The following is a 27,637-nucleotide window of genomic DNA, read 5'->3' on the forward strand; positions in this document are numbered from 1 at the left end:
TGTTACTCGGTGCACGAACTGTTATAGCCACGTCGAGTGTTGTATTTTGCCTAAGCTGAGCAAATGCTGTGGTAGCACTTTTCTCCTCTCTTGCAGCTTCCAATTAATTCCCAGTTTTGTTTTAATTAGGGTGAACAAAAGAGTCTTTGTCACAGTACCCCAGTAGACTAGTAGCAGGCCAAGAAAACAGCAGTGATCTTTAAGAATGCTGCTGAGCCGGGCTAGGAGAAAAAAAATACCGATCTCTTGCCCAGTCAGCGGACAGCAGGATGCTCTGTATTTAGACTGTTTTACTGTTTTTCTTTCCCACTCAGGAAAAGGTTGGGTTATTCATAGGAATGTGTTTGACCCACCTAATACAAACAAAAGCTGGTGCGGATTCAGGGCATGCTGCCTTTCCCCTGGGCATGGCTGTGCCGTATGGTAGCTCCCTCTGTGCTGAGTCACATGGACTCAAGGCCGAGCCAGGCACTAGTTTTGTCTTGTGTGAAATGTTTTAAAACAAGACCTTTCAAAGACCGGAGCATGCTGCACGGAGCCCAAAGCCAGCTCCCACTGACAGCATTTGTAAACTAGAGCCTCCAGAAACGCCAGAATATGCTTCCACCCAGCCTAGGAAGGGCTCGGACAATAAGAAACGTCATGGATTTGATCTTTGCTCTGTATTGCGCAAGAACTTGGCATAGAAGCTGAATTCCTAGGGCATCACTTGGCTCTCCTGACAGACACGGTATCGTACTGTGCTCCTCCTGCCGTAGCATGTTGCCCGGGTTGGTGGAGCCGTGCTGTCCTCTCTAGGCTGTGAGGCAGAGATGCCACTTCCAGCCTTTCATCCCACCAGTTACCCACGAGTTAGGGGGTGAGGCCAAGTCCGCTGGAGGAAGCAGTGTGTGTTTGTCGAATCCAAAGCGCAGCTGCCAGGGGGTAGGGATCGAATCTGTCCCAGTAGCTGTCCTTCAGACCCTTCTGGGCGCTCAGGAGTACGTGGGCAGACCCTCCCCTCTTTTACTAGTGTGTTGAGTTGTCTGTAAAATATGTTTGGCTGCAAGTTTTCAAAGGCTGGATGTGCCCAGTGGGTGTGGGGGAGTCTGACGTGACCATGGGCAGAAACCTGAAGAGAAAGGGGAGGAGGCAACAACAGTGGAAGCAAAAATATTTCAGGCTTGAAAGCATGCCAGGGGAAAGAAAAAAATTGATAGCAGGAAACGTTTTTGCCCTGCCATGGTGTAGGATGTTTTTTTCTTTCCCCCCTCCCATTAAAGAGCTTTGACTGTGCGCTGGTGGTGGGGCCGGGGTCTCGCTGCTCCCCCATCCCGGCGCTGGCAGCAGGGCGCGTGAAGCTAGCCGCAATAACGGGAAGGCTGCCGAGGGCTCCTTCAGCTGGCGGAAGCGGCGTGGTGCCAGCCTGGGCTGGTTTCTGTGATTACGTCCCTGCGGGTGTGTCGGTTAAAACCCCGCACGGGAGCGGTGCGGTCCAGGCAAATGCAAGTAGCCGAGCCGGAGTGGTCGTGGCATCAGCTGAGAAGAGATGGCCTCGGCGTGTCCCCCTGCGGCCTCCACACAGCCCGCCTTGCCCTCCGGACCTGCCGTCTTCAAAACAGTCCCCTACGCCTTCATCCTCCCGGAGATAGTGAGTATGCCGAGCTTCGCCGCGGTACGCCCCCACTAATGGCTCCAGCAAATCATGGGGCTGAAAACCTGGGAGTAGCCCCCGACATGATCCCAAAGATGGTGTTAATGGGAAGTAGCATCTTCTCTTCTAGCTTATTCTGAATGCACAAGGGTGTCTTCGTGATGTGTTTTTTGGGAACAGCTTGAGGAGGAGATCCGCTCCAGCTCCATCCCACAGCTTGTGCGAGGGGTGCTGGCTGGGTGGGCTGAGAGAGGCTGAAGAGCTGCAGGCGCCTCCAGGGCAGAAGCAGCTCTAGTTACTGCGTAGAAATTGCTTGAAAGTCAGGCGGATTTCCTTCTCTGTATTAAGGCTTTCCAAGGGCTCCTGGGCAATTGGGTGTCTTGTAACGTGTGACACTCATTCTTTCAACTGCTCACGGGTCCAGAGGGCACCCGGTGGGCCTGGCTGAGATAATTGCTGCTGTACTTTGGCACGTTAAACAGCGCTGGCGACCCATGCCACCCACGCTCCACGGGCGCAGTCGTGTGTCGTGGCTTTGCCGTGAGCTGCCTGTGCCGGTGGGCTCAGCTCCCTGCTGCAGACTGGGGGGAGCTTCATCCATCGGAGCTCCAACAGCATAGGGCAGCTTCAGCTCACCCAGATAACTCCGTGCGCTATTTGTGCACTGTAAATATTTTAGGTGGATCAAGAGTGAGCGACTCAGCCCAGGCTGTGCGTGGAGTCAGGCACGCTGCAATTTCAAGCCCAGGAGATTAATGAGCGGGCAGGGCTGGGCTGACGCAGCCCTTCACCTTTCCCAGATAAACGCCCGTTTTCTGGCTTCTGCACCAAAGCCCTGTGGGTGAGATGTTTCCTTATGTTGAACACAGCAGCAAATCTTTCCCTTTTGTAAAAAAGAAGTTTTGAAGTATTTCCCAACAGCATTCAGGGAAACTCGTGCCATCTTGCAGTGCTGCTGGGATGCTCCGGGAGGCTGGTTGGTGCTGCCTGAGGACGCAGGGGTTGCTGGGGGCCGTCCCAGGGGGGAGGCGAGGAGGGACACGGGGAGGAGAAGGGGCTTTCCGCATGCTCAGCTCAGTGGAGGTGCCTGTGTTTGTCCCTGGCAGCTCTGCGGGACCTGGGTGTGGATCCTTGTTGCTGCTACCTCCGTCTCCTTCCCACTGCTGCAGGGATGGGTGATGTACGTGTCCATCAGCTCCTGCCTCATCTCCCTGCTGCTCCTCTTGAGCTACCTCTTCGGCTTTCACAGAAACAGCGAGAACTGGAAAGTGCTGGTAAGGAGGGGCTGGGACTTGGGCGCACGCTGGCAGCAGCAGCGTGGGTGCATGACCACTGTGCCTGGCAACGAGGTAGCCAGCCAGCCGCTGGCCCTTCCGCAAACCGGCCCTTTCCTTTCGCCTTGATTGGAAGTGCTGGGGGGAGCAGTGCTACACCACTGCTGCTGCACGGGGAGGGTCTGGCCCGTTTGAGCACTTGCAGGGGCCGAGGACAGACCTCATCCTCGGGGTGAATCGGAGGGCAGTCCGGGGCAGCTTTCATCCACGCCGCTGCCTTCTTTTTCAGGACAGTTTGTACCACGGTGCCACGGCCATTCTGTACATGAGCGCTGCTGTCCTGCAAGCCAACGCGACCATCCGCTCTGAGCTCGGCCCCGACTCGCCGCTTCACTACCAGCTCAACAGTGCCGCATCGGTGAGTGTCCAGGAAACATCGGGCAGGCTGGAGCACCCACAGTTTCCCTCGGGGAGATGCAGGAGCAAATACTGAAGCTGCAGCAGAGCCATCCCAAGCCCAGCAGTGTCACACGGGCCAGAGCTTTAGCTCCTTGTTCCTGCTGTGTCATGCAGCCAGCATGAGCTTCCTGGGGTCCAGCAGCTCATGGCCAGCCTCACGTGGCTGCCTTCTGCGAAGGGGGGGGCTTTGCCTCTTCTTTGAGGCTGGAGAGAGCTCTAGGCTGGGAGGCTTCCCCAGGGCGAGAGCACTGAGAGGAGCTGGGGTTAGACTTTCCCAGCTGTCCCCAACTTTTGCTCTTCTTCCTCTCATGCAGTTCTTCGCCTTCGTCACAACCTTCCTGTACATCCTCCACGCCTTCAGCATCTACTACCAGTGAGCCTGGCAGCGCTGGCCTCGCCTCTGCAGGACGAGGGCTTCCCAGCGCAGGGGATGGAGCTGTCTTCCCCCAAGGTGTCCCTGCCCTGGCCCTGCCACCCACCCTGTGGGGACCATCTCCGTGGCAGGAGGGATTTTTGTGCGGCGGTGCTGTGTTGGTGCGCTTGTGGGGACAGTTTGTGGCTTGCCCGTGGGCTATGCGAGGGGAGGGACTGGGTCAGGCTCCGAGCCGGCCTCCCACTGATGTTCCACCACATATAGATACCAAGGAAAGGGGAGAAAAAAAAAAAAAATCGGTTCCTTCAGTAAACAGTTTCCTTTCTTTTATTATTTTCTTCTCTGTGGTTCAGCTAGATCACTTCCCAATGCAGAAGTGCATAATATATACTACTGTTCCCTGACTTTCAGATAATTTTATTTCATATATGCAGTACTTAGAATAAAGCATCTACTAACAGTGTCTGACCAAACAGATTTTGACCGCTACATAAGCCATGTTCATTGAACAAGCTAATTTTACTCTGTAAGAGTTAAAAATTTACTTTCAAAAAACAGAAAACAGTCACAGACTTAAAAAGCTACAACAGGCTTTTTAAACAAGTAAGGCATAGAACTTCTAACAAACTTCTAGATAAAGTATAAAACTACAGTGTGAAAAGACTTATTACTACAGTTATTCACAGCAGTTCTTCCCCCGTGTCTGCTAATTGCCATTACAAAATGTGCAGCCACAGTGTTCAGTCACTGGCAGCGCCATCACCTAGTGCTGGTGACAGATGTGTCCCTCCTCTCTGCATCTTCAGCAGCGGAGTGACTGGTAGAAGGAGCTCCCTCCTCTCTCTGCCCCAGGTAATCCTCGGCCTCTGGGATAGCGCTGACTCGCAGTACGTCCAAGTAGAGAAGGTAGTCCTGGAGACAAGCTGGCAGTGGCAATTCCCGAATAAACCGGTCTGATCGTAGGCGTTTGCTCGTTAAAATGGCCCGGATCTCAAGACGACAAAGATGAGACAGGGAAGGAATGAAGGCTGAAAAATTAAAAAACAAGTCAAACACTGAACAGGACACCATGGGATTACATCAGTTGCCTGTGGTTTAGCTGGATCCCATCCGAATCCCCGTCTCTGGCAGGTAACAAGGCAGAGTTCTCGACAGTAAAGGGCTGTTGCCTGCTAGAATCAGCATTTTTGGAATTTCCCTACAGTAGCTAGAAAAGCTACCTTGATCTTCCAGAAACTGTGTCAAAGAATCATTTTATCCTTAATCAGAAAGTTTCACCTAACCAGCCTAGAACAGCTCCCTAACCTGGGGGGAGAGGGGCTGATGCCACCTTACAAGCACTGAAAACTTAAGTCTAGAAGTAAAGCCAGCAACAAAGTAACACATGGGAAAACACTTTTAGGGCAAGTACCAAATTACATGCCAACTGAGTCCTAACGTGCTGCTAAATCGCTTGACTTAGGACAACCACTGTGTGAAAAGATACACAAGGTCTTGGTAGCAGGTGGCTTCTGTGAGGAGGTACCAGAAGCTTTGCCCATGTCTGATGGAGCCAGAAGGTGCCAGAAGCTTCCCCCAAGGCTGATGGAGCCAGTGCTGGCTGGCTCCAGCCGGACCTGCTGCTGGCTCAGTGATGGTGGCAGCCCCCTGGGATAGCATAGTTCAGGGGAAAAAATGGTGCAACTGCAGCCCAAGAGAGGAGTGACACCATGTGAAGGGAGGGAGGTAGAGAAAATCGGGAGCCTAAACCGAGAAGACCTACCCGAAACACACCCACGCTGAACTGAACAATGCAGTGAGTAAAATTCATTCAAACGTGTTTTGCTCGTTTAGGGTAATGGCTGGTTTTGCTCCCCAGTATGGACAAGCAATGTGTATCAACTCGGAACCTTCTCTGCACCGGGCATGAGCCCAGAGAGCAGTTTCCCACTTGGAGCCCAGAGGTGTTAGATGCAGGGACTTTTTTTCCCTAACGGTATTGCTTACCGAAATGGCTCTTGGGAGTCCAAGTGAACTTCTCTTTGTAGTCTGTCAGGTCTTGCTCTACAGCTGGAGGGAGTCTCTTCCAGTTTGTGAACTCCAGGATGAAATTAAGGGTGCTCTCACTCACAGAGAAAATCCTGCGTGACAAAAACTCCCATAAAATATCATTTTACACAAGAGCATAAATATAATAATGGAAAAGCTTTACTATTGTCTAATAAATCCTCAACAACCTACATCCTAAGTCCAGAGACAGAAAACCATTAAAGAGAAAGTGAAAGTAATTCTGACAGCACAGGCCTCTATACTAATGTAATTTTATCTTCCTCTGTTTCTTTTTAGGAGTAAGTTAGACTGTAAGAGGAAAGTATCTGCTCTGAAACTTAAATACCTCAGAAATAGGCAGCATTCTCCTCTGCGCTAATTTCTTATTCCACTTAAATTTTAATAAGGGGTCAAGGCACCAGAGCTTTACTACCACATTTGGGGGAAAAATGCACATATATTCAGATACTTAGCTATTAAACCAAACCAAACCACAAAGTTTACAAGTGTTTCAAACTCTCCTTCTACCAGCGCTTGCATGTATATGTATTCAGAAATCAGTATGATTTACTTTTAAAATCTTCAGCACGTGCGAAGAACCTTTTAACAGCAGCTTAATTGAACAGAGCGTATAAAGAGGTTTAATTAACAGCAGGTACAATGACTGTTCTAGTGTTACACATGAGGAGGAGCCAGGCGATTTCACAGAATGTTGGCTAGACGTGTACAATCCTGAATTTTCATCTGAATGGAAATGTAAATGCTCTAAAGACAACAAAAATACCAGACTAAATATTTTTAATACACTACTTTTTACAAGAGATTAATGTCAAAAGTATTTTATGTCCCTTCTAGTCTTTACTATTTCATTCTTCGCATTTGATTGAACTTACAGACATTCACCAAAAAGCATACAGGAGAGAGGTGCAATTGCCTAGCTTTCTGTAAGAGAATGATGGTTTTACTTTTCCCACTGGTAATTAAAATTGTCAGAGCTCTAGAGTGACCACTTTATGACTGATTATACAGTTGTTTTGCACAACGAGTCTGAGACAGTTAATGAACCATATGCGCATATGTCATTTGTTGTCTACTATTCTGTTACCTGCCAGGACAGAAGTTAACAGTTAATACTGAAGTTAAATTTAAAAAAACGTTAACTTTGTAGATTATGATGTGGTAAGTGTTCTTTTAAAAAGTGGACACTTAAGCAAAGGAAGTAATTGGTATAGAAGTGTCTGTGGTTTAGGTAACAAGAATGCCAAAAAGCACCATATATGAGACACATGGACAGTGAGATTTGTTCAGGCACTAACTGGAACCTTGGAGCATGTTTACTTTCGCAGCCAGCCTGTTGGTCTTCTACGAATAAATGTGATCTACAGAAGCACAGATATACCATGCTTCGTATATGCTCCAATCACTTCAGAAAACCATGGATGCTAATGATTAACAGAATCTTACTGAGTCATAAACGAATGCAGTTAAAATGACTGATGATAACTTAACCATGATATCCTAACAGTATCTGAAATATAAATCAATATTTAAGTAAACCTTAAAATCCTCTTTCTTTCATAGAGTTATGTAAAGCATGTAACGAGTTTACACATATGACATTAGGCACATGGTGGTAGTGAAGTCTAAGTGTCATCTTCATGGACAAGAAAAACACAGAAGAAAGTACAGAGACTTCATAATTTTAAATATAAGTTTAATTCTGTAGTGCCTAATTAAATATAAAACATCATCAAGCAGCTATTTGTACGTGGAAGAACTTAAAAAAAGTTAAAACAACAAAATCAGACTGGAAGTTTTGCCACATCACTTTGTTTAACACAATCTCTAACTGCATCCGTTTCCTCTCCTCCTAGCCTCGGCCCAGCTTCACTTTACATGTTTCCCGTCCTTCCTGACCTCTTCCTTGCTATTTTTAATTCTTCTTACCGTTACAGTATGATACATACACAATTTGCAACTAAATTTGGGGGCTAATAAGAGATGTTAAGGTATAAAATTGCAAAATGATGCCTTTCTCCAGGGTAGTGATAATGCAATTTCCATTCTAGCTTTCTTCCTAAAATAAACAGTTTAACTGAATCCAGCCATTACCTGTGATTTATTCGGTAACCCCACCATCACGGCAACCAGTTATCAAGTACTATCGTCTGACAATGCTCATTAAATAACATTAGCAACAGCTTTGCAGATTAGCATACAATATTTAAGTAAACAAGATAACATTATCTGCTTACCAGAATCTGCGCATTAAATTCACCGGATTAAAACCAGCCAAGAGCAGATAAGGCAGCCATTCCTTGTACTCCTCGTGTGCTTTAATTGTGTAACTTATGAACTCCAGTAACTGGTCCCCAGAAGGCAGTGAACAGCCCAGCTTCAAGAACCGTTGAAACAAAGTAAACTTTTCATGGAACAGGCAATATCCCAGATTAATCCCAAGTAAGGTGATCCCGTATTTCAGGAAAATATCAATGAAATAAAAGAACCTATGAACAGCACACAAGCAACAGGACATCCTGTTAGTTTTTCCCCAGAAAGCTAATTTCACTACTTGCCTCCAAGAAACCAAACTTCTTCTACCAAAAATCCCCCCAAACTAAAGGAAAACGCAGCGTGCCGTTCTGACCGCAGCTCTTTCTGGAAAGCGCCAGTTTAAAATGCAGAACTACTTCAGGAGACTCCAGTCCCCACATTTAACACATTTGTTCCTTTTGTTCTGAAAAACCTGAGGTTTTGCCAGGCTTCTGACCCTTCAAAGCAGGCTTTCTGACCACAAACTGCCCAAAGTCATCACTGAGCAGCACCTGTAACACAGGGGTACCGCACCCTGCCGACCCCCCACTGCCTGCCACCAGCAGCAAGCCCCGTGCCCGCTTGATTAGGTTTCACCTTGAAGATACGCCAGTTGCAACAGACACATAGTGAAAACACCAAATGACTGCACCCCAGAAGTCAGGGATCAGCCCGATGTTCAGACTTGCTGAGGGTTTAATTTACATCCAGCTGTATTTGCGGGAAGCTCTGCAAACTCGCTGCACACAGCATCCCGGTGACACACCACATACATATACACACACACTTAACGAGTCAGGCTTTTATACCTTACTACTTTTTCTCCCAAATTATAGCCTTTGCATTATGAAGTAAGCATTGTTTTATCTCCTGTTGAACACCAGGGGTAGGCATCACTCACCAGGTGTAAAAAGAAATGGCTCATGATGTAAAAGAACCCATCATTCAGTTCCCCAGCCCTCCTTACCGCTACAGTGCGGAGCTGATTAATTCTGCTCATCTTATGCACAAGACTGGCATACAGAAATACAGGAATACACTATTTTTTCCCAATAACTTATCCTTACTGAAAAGGATCTGGCTACTTCAGAGTCCTTGTGATCCAATTAGCATCACAAACGTGTTGATAAGCCCTTCTGGAAGCAGGAAAACTGCAATTATGTTCTACAAGACTCTTCTTCAAAGAGTGGGAGCTTCCCCTTGGGGATTTCCGCAAGGTTCTTCGGCTGGTGCATGCAATCCAAGCCCCACACAACCCTTCGGATGCTTACTGTTTAACTCTGTCAGCTCGAGAATTGAGGAAGGAAGGCAGGAAAACTGCACATTTGAGAAAAGTTAAATAAAGGCCAACAGAATTATGAATAGTTTCAAAATAGACGAGGTGTACCTACTCTTTTTGGAAGACCATACACATGGGCGATCTGCAGTCGAAGTTAAGGCACTCCTGAGCATCAGGACTATAGCCTTCCTTAAGTAACATTTCCAGGCACTCTTTATTACCACCATACACTGCTGAGTACACAGGGCTCACTTTGCCTTTGCCTTTGTCACAAATGCGATCAGTAATTGGTATTAGCAACTCCAATATCCTGCAAAGATTTAAAAACACTATTTATTTTGTGATCTGATGCAATGATTAATTTTAAATGTATGGCCATTTTTTATATGGTCATTATAACTTAAGAGGAAAATCCTACCTGTTTTTCACTACAGAGTTCATGTAAAAGAACAATTTTTATCATTTCATACATAGATCCATCATGAACGTTGTGCTTTGGCATGGGTTTAGGCTGGCAAATAAATATTTTAATCCAAACCAGGGACAGGTTATTTCCTATCATCCAACAAACATTTTTATAGCAATAGAGCACACATTAAATCTAGACTTCCACGAAGCCTGAAAACAAACTGAAAATGTGGGTTGCAAATAAAAAGAATATTTACTTCTGTTCAATGGCACTCAACAAGATGCTGAAAGAGAAAAATTGTCCTATTTCATAGCTCACACTCCAGTCCACATCCTTTCCAGCTAACAAGGATTAGTGACAAACACCACTTCCTTTGCTACTGGAACTTACTGGTCCTGCTCAGAGGTCACCGGTTATGTATCGCTGCAAAAGCTATAAAGGCAGCATTTGATTTACAGACATTTCTAGTACTGACAGCTTGGCTAACCCACCTTCCATTTCTGAGAAAATGAACAAGAACCAGCTCCCTCAGTACCTGCTGCAGCCTGCCCTCCTTGCCACTTTGAGCAGAGGCATCAATTTGTTGCACAAACTTTTCATGACAGCTCAGCTGATGATCTCCTTTTGCTAGGGGTTGAGATCAAACGTCTAATCATTTTGCAGTTAGTATCATCATTAATGTATTTAAGTGCTGTCACACATGCAAATCATGGGCTTCCCGAGAGATGCTCCTCTGAAAAGACCTGCTACTCTGGGAACTTCCTTCCACTCTTGGCCTTCTGCTGTCAAAGGGACTTGGATCACTGGGATTGGGCAAAGCCACAGACGTATTTCTAGAAGAATTAAAGGAACTGTTCCGTGGCTTTGGTTTTCTGGCTAGTTCAGCTAATTCATTATTTGCATGTGACTACTTCTTCTACCTCATGGTTAGGAATATAATTCTAATTAGCAGCTGTTCAAGTCATGTGTAGAGCATATGTTATTGTTATTTGCATTGTAAAATGTACAATGGCTATCAAGTGAATCGATATCTGGTTCGGCACCATGGAACACCCTCTAAACTCATTAGGACGTGGCTCAGACCCAGGCTACATGCTCAATTAAAAGCAGTCGGTCGCTTTACTGGGACTACTTACAGACGTTTAAAATACGAAAATAATTAGGCATTCTAAACTACGGAACAGCTTGAGAACTCATTTTTCTTCCTTTTAGAGCTGAACTACTTCTTTGACCAGAATCTTCTGTCTGAACGTCTTTTTAATCACCTACTTCTTATGGCCCATTTCCGCCGCGGCGTGAATAGGCAACTGCCAGTTATCCTCGTTGCAGTAGAGGTTGGGATCTGCCCCCTTTGATAAGAGCAGTTCCACACAGGCGACGTGGCCCTCCTGCGCGGCGATCAGCAGGGGGGTGGCTTTGTCCTTGGCTTGAGAGTTTACGTCTGCACCTGATAAAAAAGCCAATACTTTACATCGCCACTACAGGACACAAAATAAACAGCAAATTAGCGTTAATCAGTAATTGGTTTTCATGGGGTGACTTCACAACACAACAAGTTTTCCACAGCAATAAGGAAACGTTAAGTAGCTTGTTGCTAAGTTTTTTAAACAGTCAGTGCTTTAACATTACCTCTGTCAAAGATCAGCACACCACCAGAAAAATGCGCTGGAGGAAAGGCAATGCACCAGGCAATCTTTTGATTGCAATTATTTTTTTCAGATTGTCCCCATTTGGTAGATCAGTACTATTTATCTGGTCAGGTCACGTCTCCCTTGGGCTTAATAGTTATGGCAATTAATTTTGGTTGTAAGAACACATGCACTTTGACATATAAGACTTGTCAACGATGTGAATGGAACTGTTGCTGTCCCTTTATGACCAGAGAGAGGCATCTTCACGTAGCCTAAACGACAGCCTGTTTAAAAGAACAAAGTCCTCAAAATCAGACCGCTAACACTGTACTACTGAGGGCTTCTAGAAGACTCTGATGATCGTTAATCTTTTCTGCCGTTTTGATTTATTATTTCCTACTGTCACTTGCTGAAAACTCCATTACATTAAGAAAATAAGTTTTAGGCAATTAAGATGGTTTTGCATAACCATCTGCAACTATAATTACATCAAAAAATACTGAAATTTGAAGTTACAAAGTGCATGAGTGGAACTATGATTTCATCTAGTGATGGGTTGATGCAAGTTTAAGAACAACAAAGCTAAATGAATGATCATTATTACCGTGGGATACAAGCAGCCTTAAACTCTCCAGCTTTCCATACTGAGCAGCAACAAACAAAGGTGTAATTCCAAAGTCATCCTTACATTCCTTGCTTGCCCCTTTTTCCAGGAGTATTTTCATTATCTCAGTGCATCCCTGAAAGAAATATTTTTATTCTTAACCAATAAAGCAGCAGGGAATTGACATAATCTTTTTCCCCACCCATTCCTAACAGAAATAAGAAAAAATGCAATTTACTCAATAAAAGATGTACCGAATGATCTATGGCAGCCAACTGATTTTTCACATTTGTTCATTTACATGATACATACAAATGGAAATTAAACCAGTTTATTAGAACCATTAAGCTAACGTATTCCTATTCTGGAAATACGTCATACATCTCACTGATGATGACATACTATACAGAACTTTTTCTCAAAAAAATCTTGTAAGAGATTCACTTCCCAAATACAACACATGAGCTTGGGAGCACAAGCAATGCTTATAATACTTAAATAATTATTGCTTCACAACATCGACATCTCATGTAGTTTCACATACGTTCTCCAGTGCAGTGCATGCCCTTCAGCGCTTAGACAACTTTATGACTGATAGGGTAGGTTAGGAAAAATTACCAATAAAAAGGCAAAGAAATAGATATATTATCACTTAGAATACACCCGTTACATGGAAATTTTGTGATACACTTGCAGGTTACCTGAAAAGAAGCTTGGTGCAATGAATTCCATCCAGACCAACAATGAGGTCCTTTAACATTTGCTCCATGTTGGAGCAGCAAGTTTACAATGTCTGCATGCCCATTTTCAACAGCTTTGAACAGAACAGTAAAAAAAAAAAAAAAAAAGAAGAAGAAAAAAAAATCTAATTAAATGGGTTTAAAGGACTCACTGAAAACTCAGATGGTCTCACACTGCTGACTTTCTGACACAACAATCATAATTCTTTTAAACTTGCCTTATATAAGATTACTTGCCTTTTACATTTACACCCCCAAAACAGTACTGGAGAATGGAAATTTATCCACCAAGTTTTTAGACAGACTTGTTAAAATTCCACCTATGTTGGGCTAACACAGATAACAAAAGCAAGTTTCTCTCCTCCCTCTTTTCCCGTAGAACATGGAAACAACTCTGCAGCAGGCACCAAACTGCACGACAGTTGCAATGGCCTCCCAAGCTTGAGAAGCCCAGCGGCTATCTTTCTTACTTTAAAAAACCCCAAAATTTTAAAACTGCTTTAAACACTTACATAAAATTAATTTATAATGTGTACATTTAATTTCTGCTAATGCAATTCATTGACAAAGCCTCTTTTAGCATCCCGACTGATCCTCAATTTTTTGCCAGCAGCAGTTCTACCAAGGCACATTTCCTGCGTAACCCTAAAAGCCGGGTTTGGTGATAAGTGACCTGTGAACAGTTGCTGCTGACTGAACGCAGAGTATTAGCGCCCGAGCTCGACAAAGGAGCGCCCCAGCTTGCAGTACGCCGTGTCCAACACAGCGCTGTGCCATAACCCCGCTGCACAGGCCGCACTCACCTGACCAGAAACATTTTCCTTTTTAAAAATCTCTTGGCTACGCAACCGCAGGAGCGCTCCCTGGCCCTGTCTGATCTATGTAAGCACTTGTACCCCGTGTTACCATTACGCAGCGTACTTGTAACGGCTCCCCCGCAAGCACTACCTGTTACCAATTGTTTATAGCGAATCAGCTATTTGGATGCTTAAAAGTAACATGTGAATAGACTCGTAAAGAAAGGTAACGTGGCAGCCACGATGTTTGCCTGGGTACAGAGGTCAGTAAAGCAATAAGCGTATTTCATTAGATAATTCAGTCTCAGAGGATTCACTAGAGCGGAAGTTTTAAGCACTTAATTATGCCAAACATAAATCATAGAACCCCCCCTCCCTAAAATAATGGATTTTAATTGCCAAATTAGGGAATGCAAAAAAGTCTTTACACATAAGAAGTGGGGAGTAATAATAATGAGATCTAAAAAAAGACTTGAAACACCCTCATCTAGCTGCAATCCTATACCTCCTAGACCTTGTCGGTGCTAGAAAGAAAAGGTGATGTGGAAAACTGATTTGGCTTTGCAATTTTGTTTTAAAACACAGTCTGAAGCAGATGTAGCCATAAATACAAGATAATTTCTAGACCCATTCCATCTCTGAGTCTACAGTGTAGTATTTAGGCTACAAAATACAAAACATGGCAGGCAGTGAATGAACTCTGGTGGGTTTAAGCTCAGTGAATAAGCTTCTCCCCACTGATGGGTTGTTCTGACAGCTTGCATCACCTAGGAATAATGGGGTGGTTGCTTCGGTGGTGACTTCATTGGGGTCTGCCCCAGCTTCCAGAAGAACACGAACACTTTCCAAAGACCCGTAGCGTGCCGAAAGGTGCAGTGCACACATCCCTTCAAAAGTCTTTGAGTTTATGTAGTCATCGGATGGTGCTACAAATGAGAAAAATGGACAGGGGTGTGAGGGGAGAAAAAGTCTGTTTAGCAATGAATTACAAAACGCAGTTGTCTTAAAATAATGCAGTAATTTGGGTCGTGTGGCCTAGAGGGCACCCACAGATGCACCATTATCAGCTCTGTGCAGCAGCAGTGCAGTTGCTGCTGGCCCTGTGCAGGCACCTGTCTTGGCCAGAGCATGTCAGGCAAGCAGCATGTTCCTGTTGGATCCAGCACGCTAGTGTCTGTGGGACCACACTGAGACACGCAACAGGACCGTGACAAATGTACCGCATTTCTGTCGCGTCCATCAGGGTGATGGGGAGCAAAGCGCGCACCTCACAGCCCGTCCCCCTCACCTGCCTGCAGCAGCAGCCTCAGGCATCCCGCCGAGTCGTGAGCCGCAGCCTCATGGAGGGGCACCCAGCCCCTGTTGTCGGGCACGTCGATGCTGTACCCCTGCGCCACCAGCTCCCGCAGCGCTGCCGCGTCGCCCCGCCGTGCCGCCAGCCCCGCGGCTGAGCACCGGTCCGAGTAAGCTTCCGTGAAGTCCATGGCGGTGCTGCGGGGGAAGGCAGAGCGGCTCAGCACCCAGCCGGCCGGGGGCAGCGCCGGGCCCGCCCCGCAGTGGCTCCTCCCCCCCCGCAGTGGCTCCTCCCCCCCCGCAGTGGCTCCTCCCCCCCCGCAGTGGCTCCTCCCCCCCCGCAGTGGCTCCTCCCCCCGGCCCGCCCCCGTTGGCAGCGCGCAGGCCCGCGGCGCGGCGGCCATGTGGGTGTTCGGCTACGGCTCGCTCCTCTGGAAGGTGGATTTCCCCTTCGCCGAGCGGCTGGTGGGGCGCGTCCCGGGCTACAGCCGCCGCTTCTGGCAGGGCAGCACGGACCACCGCGGCGTGCCGGGCAAGGTGAGGCGGCGGCACCGGCGTCGGGCCCGGCCCCCCCCCCCCGCTCGGGTCCGTGTGCAGCACCGGCCGCTGCCCGGCCCCCGCTTCCGCGTCCCGTCCGTCCTCCCCCTTCTCCCTTATTTCTCTGAGGCGAGAAGCGCTTCCTAAAGTCCCCGGGGGCATTTTCTTCTCCGCTGTTGGTTAAAGAAACCCCAGCAAACGTAACGGGAGAGGAGCGGTAACAAAACCAAGCAGCAGCCCGTCCTAACGGCTCAGCCTAACGGAGCCCGGCCTTAGGGACACGACCCCGAGTACGGGGAGAGCCCCCGGTGCGGGGCTGGGCTTGGGAGGGAAAGGCCAGTTTAGAAGTGTTGATCTGAGCGACCACTTCGCTGGTTTGCAGCATTTTTTGTTTTTTTTTTTTTTTCTCTTTACTTTCAAACGAAAACTCGTAGAGGAGGAAATACTTCCTATCTGAAAAAAAAAAAAAAAAAAAAAAAATCAAGCAAAACAAAAAAAGCCTCCAAGAAACTAAAATTCCCGAGCTGAGCGTTCCCAGTTTCATGCAGACACATGTATTGGTAAGCCAGGGGAATGAGAATAACAGAGCCCTGCTGTGCCTCACAGCCTGTACCAGCACCCTGCCCACAGAGGGCTGCTGCCCCCGCAGAATCCCAAACAGCTCCGCAAATGGTAAACAAACGGGAGGTTACGGGAGCACCAGCAAGTTACATATGTGACTTTGGCGTGGCAGGACTCTTATTTACAGCTGCAGCTGCTGCTCACAGTGCGGTCATCAGAAATGCAAAGCGATCATAAATGTACAGAAAATGATAGCTGCGAACAGCTCTTGTAACAGTTTACCTACTTTGGATGCTGGTTTTGTATCACAAAAGTACGTTTTCTTGATGATCCCTGAAGCACTTCTCTAACCTGCACTCTAAAACTGGAGTACAGCTTTAAAAGAACCCCTTCAGAAAAGGCATAAGGATCCTTTTTAAAAATAAACCACAGCATGCTACATGTAGCATGGAGGAAATTTTCATCTTATTCTATACAGCACTAGTTAGAACATCAAACACATAACAAAATAATAAACAACGCAATAAAACAACTTGCACAGTACGTGAAGATAATACACCCACCCCCACCCCCTTGCATTTACTTTTCTGCAAGGCAAACCACCATGCTTCAGGTACTAACACAAGCTGGGCATCTAGTATTTAAAAAAAAAAAAAAAGCTTACTGCAAAGAAATAAATTATGTGCAGGCAGACTCTGGCTCGGCATGTGTGTTTTTCAGGCTGGAGCAGCGCTGTGCAAATGCAGCTGTCCCAGTTCTGAACTCGAGCCCCAGAAGGCTTCGCCACGTTGCTTTTGTTGCTTTTAAGATGGAGTTGAAAGCCTTGCTTTGTCACATGGCTTACATGCTGTCGCACATTTACATGCTGTCGCGCACACACACACGCTGTCACACACACAGTTCCCGTCCCCAAACCTGCCTGGCTCCCGGCGGCCAGCGATGCGGCATGCCCCGCGCCTGGCTCGGTTAGCTCTGCGGCCGGGCAGCAACCACCATTGCCTGTCGCAGTGGGAACGCTCACTATTGCCTGTCGCAGTGGGAACGCTCACTCCTCCGTACTGGTCATCCCTTTTCAAAGATTATGTTTCTATAAGCATCAGGAAATTTCTGTTCCCATGCAAGCTAGGTGTCTATGTTACGTTATTCTCCACGCCTGCGTACAACCTTTTTACATACAAGTGAGAAGGTTCACCTCATTGTGCACTCTGGAGATGAAAAAAAATCTCTTAGTACTGTGGAGAAGCAACATGACAGAGAAAGGTGTGCTCCTTGAGGATAGTTTTACATTAATGAATTATCGGCACAATTTTAAACAGGAATAGAATTGCGTTTGGCCTTGCTTTGTATGTGCTGTCCATTCAAAACCTCCCTGTTAATGACTGCCTGTAATTTAGCTTCTGTGTTGCAGACACCTTTCACTCAGAATTTAACATTTTGTTTATCACAGTTTATCTAATACAGATAAAAAGCTATTATCAGGAAATATTTATACTAGATCTCAAAGAAATAGACCTTACTGAGACTGTCCTGGATTAGTTCTCTGACTCTTTCATTACTTTTAATTATTTTTTTTCTTGTTTGGTTTTAGATTTGCTCATGATTTAGGGTAAAAGCCTCTGACTGAACTATGATTTTTTATTTTTTTATTATTTTAATTTTAGCCTGGAAGAGTTGTGACTCTGGTTGAAGACCCTGAGGTATAGTACTCCTGTTCTGTCTCTGTAGCATACAGAATGTCCTGTTGCATTCCCAGACTGTATAGTAAGTCTGTTGTTAATTTTTGCTTCTCTACAAGCAAATATTTGAGTTATCTTTACCACAGTGAAAAGTTCTCTCAAAATTTCTCAAGTGTTACACCAGTGACTCTTGATTGTTTCATATAAATCAACCAATCTAAACTAAGAAGCTACAGTAGTTTGGGTCTGTTATTACTAAAGGTATATTTTAAAGTGTTTTTAAGAATAGTCACTTTGGCTAAGTTAAAGGATGCAGAATTTTACTTTCAGCATACATATAGTGCCAATGATATGCCAGTAGCAGACCCCACACGTTATGTCAGAACTGAAATCTTGCCCTCCCACAATAAAGCCTGAAACAAATCAAGATTACATTGCAGTGATTAAAAAAAAAAAAGGAGATAACTTTGCTTCTGTTTTTACTACACAGATAAAACACTTAAGGAATTAAATGCCACAACTGTGCTTTTGGTTTCTGTGTAATACTGTGAAATTAGCTCCTGTTTAGAGAAGATGGTCGTTGGCCTGAGCCGCCTGTTCTCGCTTACGTTTTCACCTTTCCTCCAAGTCTCACACCGACAGCGCAATGGAAGCGTGTGCAAGGGGAGCGCCTGGGCTGGGGAGGGTGGGCAGAACGAACAAGGCTTACACAGTCATGCGAGCTGGAGGAAAACCAAGATTCTTCTGCTTATAAAAGTACTTAGACTTACGTGTTACCCATTCCAATTCTGTTCGATAGTAAAGAAGCTATCTTCCAACTACCTGCAATTTTTTTTAGGGCTCTTGCCCAGCAGAAATCTCTCAGCTGGCCTGCTCACCAGCTGGGACAGAAGCAGCAAGCTGGGCTGGGGAAGCCCAGGGGTGGCTAGTGCAGGATGCCCCTTGGATGCAGCTGCTTTCCCGCTCCCTGCTCATGCCGTGCCCCCTGCCGCCGTATGCCCTATTCTGGTGCCTTGCTGGGGACGGCTGCAATGGTCATGTCTGTCCAGCTTCACCCCTCTCCAGGAGAGGGAATCCCTGCAGGTACCAGTGCCTCCAGAAGAGCGGGAGGGAAGAAAGGATGGCATGGAAGCAGAGGGAGAGCAAGACCACATGACACTGGGCCATAAGACATGGAGGATGGGTGTTTTGGTCACGGTTAGTTAGTTGCCTTTCTATGCGGTTATGATATTGCCGTCTTACCAGTCTATTTCCCTGGAATGGCAGCCACAGAGAGGTAAGTTTAGCAGCACTCGAGAACTTCTGCTGGTTTTTGCAGTTAGCAAAACCAGCAAAATGCAACGTGCTGTCTCTCACTGTGATTTTCTGCACCTTTCTAGTAAGGGTTTTTTTTCACATTACTGTATTGCTGCGTACCGCTATGTTACACAGAGGCCCATATCGACAAAGAATGGTTATGTTTGTTGTCACTCAGTTTGTATTGTTAAGCAAACTTATTTGTCACCACAGAAACCTTTTTCAACTTAGCAAACCAGTTTTGTTTGGTTGGGTTTTTTTCCCCCCTTTTCTCCAGAATCTTGTCGTGTGGCCAGATAATCACCCTTTACACACAAACATCGAATGACAGGACAAGTAATGCGCTTTAATTTCAGTTACTCATTCTGCAGTTTAAGAAGGTAACCTTGTTTTTAAGGCATCTTAGCAGACTACAGCAATTTTTCCCCTGCGCATACACCCTGAATGCTATGGTGACAACCGCAGGGGTACTTTACTGGCAATGCCAGCTGCCAGCTCTGTGCTAGCCTGTCTGTCCTTTTTCACTAGCGATACACAGAGGCTTGGAAACACCCAGTTTACAGACTTATTTTTACTTGCTCTATCTGAATTTATTTGCCAGTTAAGAGGAAACCACACAAAAAAAAAAAAAGAAAAAAAAAAAGAGCATCACACTCCTTGTCAGGTTTCCGGATTATAATTTTCCATCATCTGAAGTAAGAATTCCCTATACTGAAAACTAAATAAATGAACTAGCAGTACTTGTCTGCTTTAGATCCATGTCTCCACCACACCCATATTTATTTTCCTATCAACACCGAAGTAGGTCTGAATGGCAGGTTTAACTCAAGAGAGTAACAGGCACAGAAGAGGTCGTTTTAAGAACAAACACATTTCCTGCAGACAGCTGGAGTGAACCCGCATCCCAGATGGTCCAGGGAAAGCAAGGAACCCATTCTTGTATTCGTTAGCACTGTTTTTGGCCACAGCACATCAAATGCTGTAACCACCTACAAAAGTAGGCAAGAAAATGACTCCTGATTATTATTTTTTTTTCTCCCATAAAATGCCTTTGCCCAGCATACGGCCTGACTGCAAAATTCAATGCTCATGAATTAACATCACCACTCTAGCACTGTCTGATATCATGACTAAATACTAGGATCCAGTTTTAGGGGTTTAAAAAAAAAAAAAAAAAAAAAGACCACAACAAAACAAAACAAAGCCCAACCTTAATTGCTTTGTCATCACCATTGTTGCACTGATACACATACCAACTGCAGGAAGAATCCACATTTCAAGTTGCCAGCAGATGAAACAGACTACCATTTATTGTAAAACAGCACTCCTAAGAAACATTTGGTAGTCTTCAATAGATAAGAGACCATCACCATTTTTCTATGCCACTTCAAAACAAAACTAAAAACCCATGCAAACCTATCCCTACACAGATCTCACTGATTTCTTCACATAAAACTTGATAGGAGAGTATAACTAATACACACCACAGTAAAATACTTTCTCTGTGTTATCACAGAGATAACACAGAGATGTTATCTGTGAAGAGGGTGAAGAAATACTCTGATTCTCAGAGATGGAAATGAAATTTATCCTAACTGTTTGCTGAGGTCCTGCATATACCACACTTAATGGTGCAAAACAAAGGTTAGTGTCTCAACTTTTTCTTCTCTGATTCGGTTTCAGTCAGTAACATTACCGCACTCGTCCCTCCAAGCAAGTCTAACAGATGCAGCGGACTCTTGGGTCCTTAGAAATGAAGCTGCAACTAAACAGAGAGAGGACCCAATCAAGATTACTTTGAATTTGGCACTATTTAAATTTTAGCTCTCAGACAAATTTTGTGAGGTCAGGAAGACCCTTTGTATCCTTTCTGCCAGCTCTTTAGTAGGCCATGCCAAAGCTATTTACTGCTTCAACTTGAATTGTAGCAATAAATTGTTTTATAAGAAAGGCCTCAGCATTAGCAAGAAAGTGGATGATCAGTTTGCATCGATCATTACCATTTTGACAGAAAATTACCTAAATAAAGCAGCCCTTTTAGCCTGGGACTCTTTCTACAAACAGTGCGAGAAATACAAATAAAAAGACTGAAAATGGAAAAAAATTAATTTAAGACGATTTTACCTAAACACAACAGAAATACATTAATTTCCTAGTATCCTTTTAAACACTGCTTGGATTTTCTTTTCTTCTGTCTTTCCACAGGGGTCTGTATGGGGTGTTGCTTACAGACTCCCAGCTGGACAAGAATGTGAAGTAAAGGCACACCTGGACTTCCGAGAGAAAGGAGGCTACAGAACTACAACTGCCATTTTCTATCCAAAAGATCTGTCGGTAAAACCGTTTGATATATTGTTATACATTGGAACTCGTGACAACCCTAACTACCTTGGTCCAGCACCTCTGGAAGAAATTGCTGAACAGATTTTTAATGCGGTTGGCCCTAGCGGAAGAAACACAGAATACCTGTTTGAACTTGCTAATTCTATCAGAAATCTTGTACCAGAAGAGGTAGATGAGCATCTCTTCTCCTTAGAGACACTAGTAAAGGAACTCTTGGAAAAGCATCAAAAACTAAATTGTCAGTAAAATAACTTCTTACTTTTAATGATCTAGCTTCATCTTCAGAGGAATGATTTCATTGCACAATGAGTATATCACTTGGAGGCATGTTTCTTTGTACTATGCCATCTTATTTATTTTAATATTGCCTTCAAAATAATGATTATTAAAACAGTTACAAAAATTATTTCAGGAGTCTATCGAAGGGATACCAGGAGAAGCGTTTTAGATTTGAATTTGGTATATTGGTTTTTATTCAAAGACTACATCTTTATGAAATCTCAAGAGAACCACTTAAGCTTCTCTTTTTGTGAAGATTTATTTAATTTTATTATTTCAGGTTTAATATGAATCATTAGAATGTTTTTAAGATCAAAATCTGCATTCAGACACAACTCCCATTGATTTAAGTGATCGTTTTTTCCGATTCAAGACCACAGGCATGGAGCTCAGTGCAGCTGAAGAGATAAATGTTAAGTAGTTGTTGTAAATTGCAATAGTAGACCATTTATATCATCAATGTTCAACTTCACTGAAATTGTTATTCCACCGAGTTACTCATCTTACTCTTTATATATTAGTTTGTCCTTAAACACAAAGGATAAACCATTTCATTATCAAGGAAATAATTCTTTCCCTTGGGTCGTTATGTCAAGCCCCTGAAAACCAAAGCACAGGGTACTTGGACGCAAACAAGCCATAAAGTATCAGTGACTAATTACTTTTTTTTTTTTTCCTAAGATTAATCTAAAGAATAAGCCCAAAAATGTTAAAATTAACCAAGAGTACGACTTGAAGTCCCAATGCAGCAAGAACATTCAAAACTCTCATCGTAGTTATTTGCCTTTACGTGCTGTTGTAACCCCACCTCTTGGTGAAAAAATTCAGCCTCTAAGGATAGGTTTTAAGCCAGTAATTTTCAACCACTGTTTCAGGGATTCACAGACAAAAGGTAATTAAGAAAGGAACCCCCTTTTCAGTAACTTGATGTTTGCTCTATGGACATCCAGACAAAGAGAGATGGAAAGCCACCAGTTTAGGCTGGTAGGCTTACTTTATGCAAAACATAAGCAAATGCAGTTTCCGTCCCAACGAGGACTTGTCTTGCCTCTCAAAAATGCAAGTTATTTCTGTTAACTGTTAACAAAGTGTATTTTTGTATGTTAATATAGGAAAAGTCCTATTTCAAACATCATGTAACATCACGTTTTCTCACACAGAACGTATGCGTGTTTAGTAATAGCTTGGAAGCCGGTATTTTGCATCAGTAATTGCAAAAAACTGTGTTTCTACTATACAGGTTGTCCCTTTCTCTTCTTTACATTTTCTTTTTTTATATTTGTAATTTCTTGAAAATATCAGGGTTATCTAAATAACAAGCTGCTATTATTTTACTTGGCCACCTATGAAAGCCAAGAAGAACATAAATGAATGTTGACAGGCAGCTAGATGAGTAGAAAACGGGGTATTAAAATTCAAACTTAAATTTGAGATAACTAGAGCACTAAGGTATTTAACCAAGATAGCTATGGTTTTTACATACCGTATTATAATTTTAGTGTGCTTCTGGCATCTCTCAAGCATTGAGAAAAAAACAGAAGTGTATTAGTTTTTAGAAGCTACTGTTTACTATGGAGAGTTGAATGCCACTATTTTAAGAGTACACCACGAGGTATCACTTGGAGTACTCTAAACTGCAGAAGCAAATCCTCTGATCGTATTAGCAAAACAATCATACATACTGAGGCCTTGTTTTTCCATCAGTACACACGAGTTACTTGCAAACTGATGGAATATCCTTGATTCTTCACTGTACTGTGCTGGTTTAAGATTCTGCTCAGTTGTACTGTGCAGAAAAGCAAGCCCCACTAATGCAGCTGTACAGCAGGAGAAGAATGTGATCAGAACTTCCAGGTGTCTGTCCGCAATGACAGTCATCAAGACACCCAAGACTGGAGCTGAGTGACTTCACGCACCAAAGATGAACAGCAGCAACCAGCACTCAAATCAACATTGTTGAACATGCTCCATCACGCATACATTTTACTTTGACTTGACTTACTTGACTATCTTTACTGGATACTTCATTGTTATTAAAAGTGTTGTGTGTGATTTATGTCAAGTAATGTTAAGCATTGAAAATAGTACTATCCAAAAAAACCCCAACCGACAACAGCACCTCCTTTCTTGTGCTTACTTCAGGTTTAAGCAAGCTGTGGTAAAGTTGACACATGCACTGTGGCATGTCCACTCTATTTATTTTTTAAAACTCCTTCCTCAAAGACTTATCCTTGTTCTTTAAAACAGGGCAGGGGATGCTTAGACTCACTAATGATCCAAAAATGCTTAGACTCAGTAATGATCAGTGATAACTCCCTCTTTAAAACTTTTAATTATTTAAACACTTTGTTGAGGCATTGTGATTATGTATGGTTCTACATTCTCTCTTTAATTATATTCAGGACATTGTTGGTTCATTTACTTTCCAGATTCATAAAACTTGCAATAATATCTGTAATGAAACATTCTAGTTTGTGCATACAACTTCAGTACAATAAAAATGAGTCATATTTACTAATGGTGTTGGAGAAGGAAATTTTCAGAAATATTATGTTTATTTAAAGTGTTATAAAGCCATATTAGGATGGCCATCAACATGTGTCTTAATTGCATCTTGCTATAAAATGCTGTTAGATCTAATGATGAAAAACAATATGCAAGAGCTAGCTACTATTATGCAGTATTAAACTGTGTCAGCATTAGGAATTAATTCAAGCTGTGGTAATATACATTTGTTCTTGCTGTTTGGGATTTCAGCCACAACTCTGCCTACTGCCTCAGTCACCAGAACAAACCCCTGTAATTCTGTAATTTCTCAGATTACAGAAAAAAAAAAATAGATTAGCATACACTTTTTATATGCTATGCCATATATGCTTAAATTTCCCCCCCTACTGGTCAGAACTAAAATTTGTGGCAAATTACATAGATTTTAGCTATGGTTTCATTATACAACCACACACATGAAGCTACCTCTGAACTAAACTAGTTTCTGAGCTGTGTTTGAGGAAACAGTAGTTGTATCCATGTTGTCAGATTTTACCCTCTAGGATCCACAGACTCAAATCGCCAAGCAGTCAGCGTGGACCTCCGTCCTGTGCACGAAGGAAGCCATACGTATGCAGCGTACCAGGTGCTCCCTGGTCTGACTGCACAGTAACATTTGTAAGGCCACTTGCAGGAAGAGGAACTTGCCCAGCAGTTGGTCAAGATATGCCCTCCCTATGATGGTGAAAGGGATTACTACTGAGCAGTACATAAGCTGATACATCTGTAAATTATTTTGGAATCTTCCAAATAAAAGTCCTATAATGATTTAGGTTAAAGGGGAAAAAAAAAGGTACGGTTTGTACAAAGGCTGCAATAAGAGAGTTTAGTTTGATTGTGCTATAACATTAATAAAAATAAAAATGCAGATACTAAAAGTAGCTTCTTGTAATATCTGCTATTCCTTAGTATGATCAATTAACCATGACAGCAACAGTCATTTAATAGGCAGTCATCTTCTGTCAATATACAAATCTGTAACCTGAAAATGCAACATTTCACTTCGTTTTTTTGTCTAGCTTTCGATAATAAGCACACTTCATTACCCATTTTGACTGCCACTGACAAAATTAATGTGTCATCTGACTTATCATGAAACTTCTGTAAATAGATTTGCATTTTTTAACACAGGAAAACTATACGGACAGGGGAAATCAAAGCATTCTGTAATTACCAGACTCTTTGCAGCATCCCCAATGATTCCTGTCTGTCCTTCTTCAGTCTTTCCTTCTATGTGTTCTGCGTTTCCCATAAATGAGTAAACAACAAAGGTCAGATGGGACCGGCCTAACCTATGCTGATTTGGAAACTGCTGGACCATTCAGGCATATGTGCTTATATCTATGTATATAGACACACAGAGAGAACTACTTTTTTTTTTATACACATAAACCTTCGTTTGCTTTTATCCGTTGGTTATCTCTAACAGCTTTGTGCATAAACTAATTACTAAAGTTTGGAGGGTCACAGACCTTTTCAAAACAAACCCAAGCTAACTGTCATGCCTTCACCACACAAACAGAGGATTGCTAATGGTTTCCTTACTTTTGTATCACTACATCTTTATTCCCACTTTCATGCTTTCAAATTTTTTCACAAGGGTACATAAAGACTTTTTCTACGCTAGGCTGCTTTCTAGAAACCAAAATATGATGATAATCCTTCAGAAAAGATAACTGAAGTGGAGTTTAGTTGCACAGAAGAATGCAAAGTTCGTTAATTCTTGAAATCACTTTAACACATCTAGCAAAACAATTTTCACCACAAATGCAAGAATAATATTGTGTCATATTGCAGCTCTGGTAACACCTGACAAAAAAAAAAAAAAAAAAACACCAAAAAACAGGCAGTCAACAGAAGCTCTGCAAATCTGAACATTTCAGGCAATTAAAAAAAAAAAAGAAGTGTAAGGAAAAAAATGTACCTGTTTGCTCAAAATACCATGGATAACTTACCCTTTACAAGCAGAAAAAACCCCAACCCAACATCAATATTTTGAACACTGCTAAAGCAACACAGTTACAAAATTGATTGCAGCACTGCCCATCTGCAATATATCACTATTGTATATCATTATTTCCTGAAGTTCATCATGTTTAACTGATTTGCGGGCCCTTCCCATTCCTTCTTTTTGGTATGCACGTGGATATAGGCTTTACTCAAACTAAGGAGCTGAAGATGTTGAAAAAACTGGCTGCTACAGCTCCCCGATCCGATCTATTGCTGTACCTCCGACCGCGTAACAAAAAAAGCTCTTTTTTCACTCTGTTCGGCTAAGCCACTGACTGGCAAAGGTGATGCAAACAGACACCAGGACACCAAGCCCCCAGCCCGTATCTTGACCATCTACTACGCAAGTATTTAATGGTCACAAGATTACAAAGCAATGATATTTCAGGTAGTTAGGCTTCTTTTAACAGTCTTCTGCAAAAGCTGGGCACTCACTTTGATAAGCCACCATAGTACAGCCCTGATTATTCCAGCTTTACGCTCCCTCAGTATTCTTAACATTCATTTCCTCACTCCTCCAGCTTTTTATTCAAGTAGCTTCCCTTTAATTGCTGCCCTCCTTTGTCTCAAACATCTTGCCTGCATCTTTCTACAACTTGGGGCTCTTTTCTGCATATATGCCACTTTCCTCTCGTTCTGCACATACCTGAGCTGGCAGAATTCTTCTCCCTGTCCAGCTACATCTACTTTGGCACCAGTTTAACATGGAAAAAAAAAACAACTGCTACACCCTTAAACAAGAAAGCTACAGCAGCAAAGCTGAAAAGCATCGACTAGATTCAATGCAGCCATTTAGTCAAGTTTTAAGCTATCTCACCTGTATTATCCTCTCTGGAAACTGTTCTTCCTACCGGGGCAAAGTCACCCCAGGGATTCCAGACCATTTACTTTAACGTTTCAGACCCAGCTGGTTTTGCTGACCGTGAGCACGAAAGCGGGTGCACACAGCACCCCATTAGCACGGCCGCGATGGAGCAGGGCCCCACACACGCTCCTTGCGCCAAACCGCCGACCCGGCCACGCATCACCCAGATGTCCCTGTCCCCTTTCTCCATTGCCACTGGGATTTTTCCTGGTGTCATCTGCTCCCTTTGCCTGTAGGTACTTCTCTCACCAAACGTTCCAGTGCCCAATGAAATGAGAGTTCATTAGGGTTAATTAAGAATCAATAAACGCTGCCCACACGCCAGCGCTGTCCCGGTACCTCAGGCCGCACTCCCCTACCCGCAGCTCGGCCCGCGCCCGTTGGACTCACTGTAACGCGCAAGGGCCGTCCCCGCACCCGGCCTGTGCCGCGGACACGGCGCTGGCGCTGCTCTGTCGGGAACAACTTGCGAAACACCGGAGGCAGAGGCAGCCCCGCCGGGGCAGGGCCCTCAGCGCCGGTACCCGCCGCCACAGAGGCCCGACGGCCCCGCCAGCCCGCGCTTGCAGACCGGCTGCAGCGCGCCCGCGCCGCTCCCCCTCAGGGCCTCGCAGCGCTCCGCCGCCCTCAGCGAGCCCGCGGCTGGCGGGGCGCGGGTCCCAGGCAGCCCCGCCGCCCCTCCCGCCGCCC

General features: G+C 44.2%; 3 protein-coding genes across 5 annotated transcripts; 2 read left to right on the top strand and 1 right to left on the bottom strand.

Moving 5' to 3' along the window:
- Window positions 1-64: 64 nt before the first annotated feature.
- On the top strand, window positions 65-4,214 carry MALL (mal, T cell differentiation protein like). Its single transcript, XM_040611778.1, has 4 exons — window positions 65-1,630; window positions 2,740-2,907; window positions 3,197-3,325; window positions 3,681-4,214. The coding sequence occupies exons 1-4, from the start codon at window positions 1,529-1,531 to the stop codon at window positions 3,741-3,743; spliced, it is 462 nt and encodes a 153-aa protein (XP_040467712.1). The 5' UTR covers window positions 65-1,528; the 3' UTR covers window positions 3,744-4,214.
- Window positions 4,044-27,622, bottom strand: ASB3 (ankyrin repeat and SOCS box containing 3). 3 transcript variants are annotated; one of them, XM_040611772.1, is made up of 10 exons: window positions 27,338-27,622; window positions 14,829-15,031; window positions 14,308-14,466; window positions 12,705-12,817; window positions 12,088-12,139; window positions 11,038-11,215; window positions 9,472-9,669; window positions 8,023-8,274; window positions 5,726-5,859; window positions 4,044-4,767 (listed from the first exon to the last, which is right to left on the bottom strand). In XM_040611772.1, the coding sequence occupies exons 2-10, from the start codon at window positions 15,022-15,024 to the stop codon at window positions 4,499-4,501; spliced, it is 1,551 nt and encodes a 516-aa protein (XP_040467706.1). In that variant the 5' UTR covers window positions 15,025-15,031; window positions 27,338-27,622; the 3' UTR covers window positions 4,044-4,498. The 3 variants fall into 3 exon arrangements, with proteins under 3 accessions (XP_040467706.1, XP_040467705.1, XP_040467707.1); XM_040611771.1 differs by having other exon boundaries at window positions 12,004-12,139; window positions 27,338-27,621; XM_040611773.1 differs by lacking the exon at window positions 27,338-27,622 and having other exon boundaries at window positions 12,004-12,139; window positions 14,833-14,971.
- Window positions 15,208-24,039, top strand: CHAC2 (ChaC glutathione specific gamma-glutamylcyclotransferase 2). Its single transcript, XM_040611777.1, has 3 exons — window positions 15,208-15,370; window positions 17,593-17,628; window positions 21,109-24,039. Exons 1-3 carry the CDS (start codon window positions 15,236-15,238, stop codon window positions 21,490-21,492), a joined length of 555 nt encoding a protein of 184 aa, XP_040467711.1. The 5' UTR covers window positions 15,208-15,235; the 3' UTR covers window positions 21,493-24,039.
- Window positions 27,623-27,637: the final 15 nt, after the last annotated feature.

The sequence above is a fragment of the Falco naumanni genome, chromosome 12, assembly GCF_017639655.2.
Source record: "Falco naumanni isolate bFalNau1 chromosome 12, bFalNau1.pat, whole genome shotgun sequence".
NCBI lineage: Eukaryota > Metazoa > Chordata > Aves > Falconiformes > Falconidae > Falco > Falco naumanni.

Bases quoted from the DNA above. Each gene is read 5' to 3' on its own strand.
- MALL (XM_040611778.1), top strand. From the start codon at position 1,529: ATGGCCTCGGCGTGTCCCCCTGCGGCCTCCACACAGCCCGCCTTGCCC. The intron at 1,631-2,739 runs GTGAGTATGCCG...TGTCCCTGGCAG, and splicing joins CCTTCATCCTCCCGGAGATA to CTCTGCGGGACCTGGGTGTG. The intron at 2,908-3,196 runs GTAAGGAGGGGC...CTTCTTTTTCAG, and splicing joins GCGAGAACTGGAAAGTGCTG to GACAGTTTGTACCACGGTGC.
- CHAC2 (XM_040611777.1), top strand. From the start codon at position 15,236: ATGTGGGTGTTCGGCTACGGCTCGCTCCTCTGGAAGGTGGATTTCCCC. The intron at 15,371-17,592 runs GTGAGGCGGCGG...TTTTAATTTTAG, and splicing joins ACCGCGGCGTGCCGGGCAAG to CCTGGAAGAGTTGTGACTCT. The intron at 17,629-21,108 runs GTATAGTACTCC...GTCTTTCCACAG, and splicing joins CTCTGGTTGAAGACCCTGAG to GGGTCTGTATGGGGTGTTGC.
- ASB3 (XM_040611771.1), bottom strand. From the start codon at position 15,024: ATGGACTTCACGGAAGCTTACTCGGACCGGTGCTCAGCCGCGGGGCTG. The intron at 12,818-14,307 runs GTGATGCAAGCT...TTCTGTTCAAAG, and splicing joins AACCACCCCATTATTCCTAG to CTGTTGAAAATGGGCATGCA. The intron at 11,216-12,003 runs GTAATAATGATC...CTTTTTTATCAG, and splicing joins AAGGCTGCTTGTATCCCACG to GTGCAGACGTAAACTCTCAA.